General features: G+C 36.1%; 1 protein-coding gene across 1 annotated transcript in view; it reads left to right on the top strand.

Moving 5' to 3' along the window:
* The window catches only part of LOC106535231 (6-phosphofructo-2-kinase/fructose-2,6-bisphosphatase), a gene marked incomplete in the record, with an annotated part of 38729 nt that overhangs the window by 12877 nt on the left and 24243 nt on the right, over positions 1–1609 (top strand). Inside the window, 2 exon segments of the mRNA XM_014032185.1 lie at positions 1371–1445; positions 1524–1580. Of these exon segments, the coding sequence (XP_013887639.1) occupies positions 1371–1445; positions 1524–1580 (132 nt within the window).

The raw sequence follows: 1609 nt of genomic DNA, 5'->3' as shown, positions 1-1609 counted from the left end.
GGACATTCTTTTGAACAGTGGTTGCTTTGTTTCCCCGATGTATAACTGGTCGCAGTCCTCCTGGCACTTAACAGCATATACAACATTGCTCTGTTCATTACAAAGTTCATCAAAGTTCATTACAAGAGGCCCTTCGAGGGCCACCATAACGCTCATATGGCCCTCGGTGAAAATGTTTGACACCCCTGCTTTAGACTGTACCTGCTCACATACAGTACCTCCTCTCCCTGTGGTGTAGGCTTTTGATATTCTGTCACAAATTTGTTATGTTACCAGTTTTAAATGAACAATCTGTTGATGAAAGATAACATCAAGAACAAAGCTTCAGTTGTGTGAGTGTATATTGGCAGTGAGATTTAGAAAGTTGTGCAAGATTTGCCACCTAAAATCTCTTAGAATAACAAAATGTAGCATTTAGTAATTATTTGAGTATATGGCCAGAAGGAGCATTTACTCGTATTACAAACACTGTCATTGCATGTCTAACTTCTGTTATTGATTTAGAAGGAAACTCTTGCACTATTAAATTGATAATGGACAAAAGTTTACATCAAACAGCATCTCTCTGCTCTGGTACAGTTTGCTACAGGTTGTTGTGCCTGAATTTAAAGAAAATCAATTAAATCTCAGCTCACTGTTGTTTCAAGTCTGCAAAGTGGGCATTAATTTTTAGAAACAAAATTACAATGAAAATGAATCAACTGCACTGCAATCTTCACAGAAAGAGGCCAGTCAGGGTCAGACATTGTTTAATATACAAATTACTTGCAATATGTATACATTTTATTTTTTTGCTATTTAAAATTTAGGAAACAAAATGTTAATCTTACAGAATATGTTAACAGATATTGTCAATGGCGTGGGGTGAATGAACCCAAAACCAGGCAGACTCAAAAAAGYTCAAATAATAAAATATTTAGTAACAAAAACAAAGGCTGACAAGGCAGCAAAACTTAACAAAACTTTTGGGAGGCACACAAGAGGATAAGGGACCGAGACAATGGACTGAAGCCATACAATAAACCAGCAGTAAATGAAGGAGACAAACCAGAATTTATACACAGAAGGAATGAGGATGATGAAGTACAGCTGAGGAGGACTGATTACAGAACTGTTGACAGGTGAGAAGGAATGATCCAGAGTGAACTAAGACTGAGGTCAAAGAGCAACGGTACCAAACAGACACAAGATGGAGACATCAGATAAGACACAAGAAGACAGATCCTAACGATATACCTTATAATCCAGAGATTAACAAACACATCAAAATAATTTTATCACTCAGTAATTTTTGCTAGGCCCCACTCATTCTGCAAAAAAGAAACTTCCAGTAAAAGCAGTTTTTCTTATCTTGTTTTTTTTTCTGTTAGGTTTTTGATGCCACCAACACTACTCCCGATCGCAGAGAAGACATCCTCAACTTTGCCAAAGAAAATGGTTACAAGGTTTGCTTACTTTGACCCGTCTTTAAAAATAGATTTTCTTATACAACAGCTTAAATCTTTCTTTTTCCACCTGTATAGGTCTTTTTTGTAGAATCAATATGTGATGATGCAGATATCATTGCTGAAAATATCAAGGTAGGTGTGACTATTATTATTATTATTAT

Source organism: Austrofundulus limnaeus, unplaced genomic scaffold (assembly GCF_001266775.1).
Source record: "Austrofundulus limnaeus strain Quisiro unplaced genomic scaffold, Austrofundulus_limnaeus-1.0 Scaffold1390, whole genome shotgun sequence".
NCBI lineage: Eukaryota > Metazoa > Chordata > Actinopteri > Cyprinodontiformes > Rivulidae > Austrofundulus > Austrofundulus limnaeus.
Note: the sequence above shows the minus strand (reverse complement) of the source record. Positions and strands in the feature narration are given on the sequence as shown.